The sequence below is a fragment of the Monopterus albus genome, unplaced genomic scaffold, assembly GCF_001952655.1.
Source record: "Monopterus albus unplaced genomic scaffold, M_albus_1.0 scaffold285.1, whole genome shotgun sequence".
Lineage (NCBI taxonomy): Eukaryota > Metazoa > Chordata > Actinopteri > Synbranchiformes > Synbranchidae > Monopterus > Monopterus albus.
Window position 1 is genome coordinate 64695 of NW_018128165.1, and position 3888 is coordinate 68582.

At 45.8% G+C, this 3888-nt stretch overlaps 1 protein-coding gene across 1 annotated transcript; it reads right to left on the reverse strand.

Moving 5' to 3' along the window:
* Positions 1-279: 279 nt before the first annotated feature.
* LOC109973232 (trace amine-associated receptor 13c-like) lies at positions 280-1758 on the reverse strand. The gene is made up of 2 exons (XM_020622656.1): positions 1671-1758; positions 280-1286 (listed from the first exon to the last, which is right to left on the reverse strand). Exons 1-2 carry the CDS (start codon positions 1756-1758, stop codon positions 280-282), a joined length of 1095 nt encoding a protein of 364 aa, XP_020478312.1.
* Between the last annotated feature and the right edge of the window lie 2130 nt (positions 1759-3888).

The following is a 3888-nucleotide window of genomic DNA, read 5'->3' on the forward strand; positions in this document are numbered from 1 at the left end:
AATTTTTACTACCAAACACAAATGCCCTGCACAAGGTTTCATTCAAGGTCAACAGACCAACATTTGCGGTGAAAAGTCTCATCATCCCAGGTTAATGTGCTTCACTCAGCACTGAGGTGTGTATTTATGAGAAAAACAGTTTACAACATGACTGATTGACAGAATGAGAAACTCTGTGCCTGAGGCCACTGTCAAGGGTCTGTGTGGTGCTGTAGCAGAACAGTCTGCTCAGAGGTGACACAGTGTAAAATGACCATTGACTGATACTTCCAGCCCTGTCTACAGGATCTTGACCTCCCGGCAGTTATTCTGCAGTATTCTGAGTGTGATAATGAGCTTGATAGCTTTTCTAAACCAGGGGTAGAACATGGCATAAATCAGAGGGTTGAAACAAGAGTTCAGTAACCACAACCAATTCAGTATTGGATAATAGGACAAACTAGTAGAAGTCTCTATACCTGCAAGAGCAGGATAGAAGTACGGACAGAAACATATCACAAACACAGCTATCAGAATCCCCAGAGTCCTGGCTGCCTTGGGCTGGGATTTTCTAGCAGTTGGAGCTGCTCTGGCCTTGGTAGCAGCAGCCTGTGACTGAATTGCATGTATCTGAGAAAGGGCAGCCACAAACACCCTGATATACAGCACAACTATGACAGTACAAGGCCCAATAAAGGTTATAAACAAGTCCGCAGTTGCAAACATCTGGCTGATGACCACCACACACTCCCCATAGCAGGAGTTGAATCTGTCTGGCTGCACTAAATGGTGTATTAGAAGTAACACATTGTAGATAATTGAGCAAGTCCAACAGACACAGATACAGATTTTAACTTTAGTCACAGTGACCTTAGAGCAGTAAATCAGTGGGTTACAGATAGTCAGATAACGGTCAATGGATATGAGCACAATGTGGCCCAGAGCACTAGCACCCAAACAGTATAAAACATAAGGAGACAGAGCACACATTATCCTCCCCAGCAGCCAGCATTTCTCAATATAGTGCTGACCTTCAACAGGCATCACCAACAGCCCCAGTCCCATGTCACACACAGCCATAGACTGGAGCAGAGTGTTGGTCGGGGTGTGGAGCTGCCGGAAGTGGGAGATGGAGATAATAACAAGCAAATTGAGTACCACAGTGAGCAGAGAGACAGATGCAACTAGGGTGTAGAGTAGAAGAGTCTCAGAGCGTGGTCGCAGCAGACGCCTGCAGGAGGAGTTGAGGTTGGGGAAGCAGAACTCAGAGCCCCAAGTATCATCAATCAGGGAGGAGAGGAGCAGGGCTGAGGTGGTGAACAGTTCATTTTATCTTCTTCTTACACCACCCTCCCACTTTGTTCAGAGCCCTGAGAGATGATGTAGCATGTGCCCCTAGACATTGTCCTTAAGCTCATCAGCCCGTGATGAGCTCAAGGACAATGCATGTTACTTTAATTTTTGTTCATATTTATTTTTAATTTTAAGTGATGAATCATTTTCATAAAAGATTTGATACAGTATTTTTTGTCTAAACTCTGAATTAATCTTTTGGTTCATCATATAAAACCTTTATAAATTATGCAAAGTCAGACGAGAAGGAGTTCATCCATCTTGTTGACTAGGGAACGGACATTCACTAGGTGGATAGACTGGACTGGAGTCCGGGTCTCTCTCTGGTGTAGCCTTACCAGTGCTCCTGCGCACTTCCCTCAATGGCGTTTTGTCCAGATCCCATAGATTGCAGCTGCACCTCCGATCAGAATGTCCACACAGCATTCCTCATTCACAAAGATTGGAGAAAGGTATTTTGGTGTGAGTTGTCTGGTGTTTAGCAATTCTTCTCTGATGAAAGTAATCTGGGATGGGTTGGAAAAGACTGAGGAAACAAAGAAAAACAACACACACACACAAGAGAGCACAAGTACATAAGGCACCATCTTGATTGTCTGTTACTGTAATTTGAATCCATAGTCTGTTGTACATTGTTACCCCACACATTACCAGTGGCGGGCCATGCATTTGGTACCTGGGCCTTCAGTGGGGTCTTACCCAACTTAATTCACATCTTAATATTACCACTATCACGTCAGTTATAGAAACCATCAATACTACTACTAAAAACACAATATAACAAAGCCTGGCATGACAGAGAAAGAGGCATTTTGCATATTGAGGGTGAATACCATTTTTACTAAAGCAAGAAACCCTGTTAAGACAACTCCAAACCTCTACACTACAACCGCAACTGTGCCACGTACATCAGGAGCATTTCAGAATCAATATTTATTTAATAACATGGCAAAAACATACAAAATTTAAATAAAATACATCATACTCACCAGAGATGCTATTTATTTATAGACAAAATTCATCCTCCTTTCCTTGTGCAGGAAGACTTCAATGACTGTGTCATAGAGGTGATCTTTGCGTTTCAGTTTCATAAGTCCTGTTCTATAGCCATGGAAGTGGTGAACAAACCCTTTCCCGGACTGAGACAAGCTAGCTAGCTTTGGGGTTAGCTGACCTCTCCTCACGATGTCTAGCTTTTCTGGAAAAGTCCGCCTTGAAAATAGATTGTTAAGTATGTCCAAGACCAGGTCTCAAAAAGGTATCAAAACAGTTGGTGACTTGTTTGAGGAGGGGTCAGTTCTTACTTTCCAACAGACTAAAGCCATGTACGGCCTCAGTAATAGAGATTTTTTTTTATACTTGCAAGTTAAAAATTTTATTCTTTATAAATTAAGGCAATATTGTTATGGTTACGTCCCCCTCACCAGGGGATGAGGAAGAACTGAGGTAGGACTCAAGAGGTTTAATGGAGAACACAAAGTAACTGAGTCAACGTATAGTGCAAAAACAGGGTAGGGCAGTGATGGCTGAGAAGACCAGGACAAACAAGTGAGTAGAGTAATTAAAGGCAGGAACCAGGAGAGTCAGAGGACCAGGACGGACAGGTGAAAAGGCAGTAACCAGGTGGACAGCTAACGCCGTTGGGGAAGCAGAGTAGCAACGGAAAAAACAAGACATCAACAGCTCAGGAACTGTCAGTGTTGAAGTCAAGTTACGTATGGCTAAATACAAGTAAACAACATACTGAAAGATAATCATCTGCACAGGGACTGTCAGCGTTGAAAATCAAATCCTGTAACGACTGAATACAAGCATTTACGTTCATATAAGTATTTAAGTAATTAAGCAATGCTCTGGTGATGACGGAGCGTCTGCCAGACAAATCCAAGACAAAGGGTCCCAAAAACAGTGTAGGAAGTCCACAAAAACCCCAAATCCCAAAAACCGTGTACATATTCCAAAAGAAAACATAGGGACACCTAGGGTGACCCATGAGCACCAGGCAGGGGCGAAGAAGGGCAGTTCAGGAGGACAAACTCGTAGACAGGCTAGGGGGCGAAGAAGGACAGTTCTGGAGGATGACCTCAGCGCCAGGCAGGGGAGCGTAGAGGCCATTCAGGAGGACAACCACGGCACCAGGTGGGAGGACCAAGGGTGTGCTGAGCTGCAGGGTCGATGCAGCTCTGGTGGAGGATGCACAGGCAGGGGCCGAGATGACGGCAACCCCTTCTGGAGCTGGAAGGAGGGCCCCTCGGGAGCTGGAAGTGGGAAAGAGGTGTCGTCAGCGGCAAACCCCTCAGGAGCTGGAAGCGGGAAAGAGGTGTCGTCAGCGAACCCCTCGGGAGCTGGAAGCGGGAAAAAGGCATTGTCGGCGAACCCTTTGGGAACTGGAAGCAGGAGAGTGGAGTCATCGGCGAACCCCTCAGGAGCTGGAAGCAGGGTGGCATCGTCGACCCGCTCAAAGACAAAAACAGGAGAAGAGGCGGCGTCGGCGCACTGGCCGACCCGCTCAGAGACAGGAACAGGAGAAAAGGCGGGGGCGGCACCCCCGGCCAC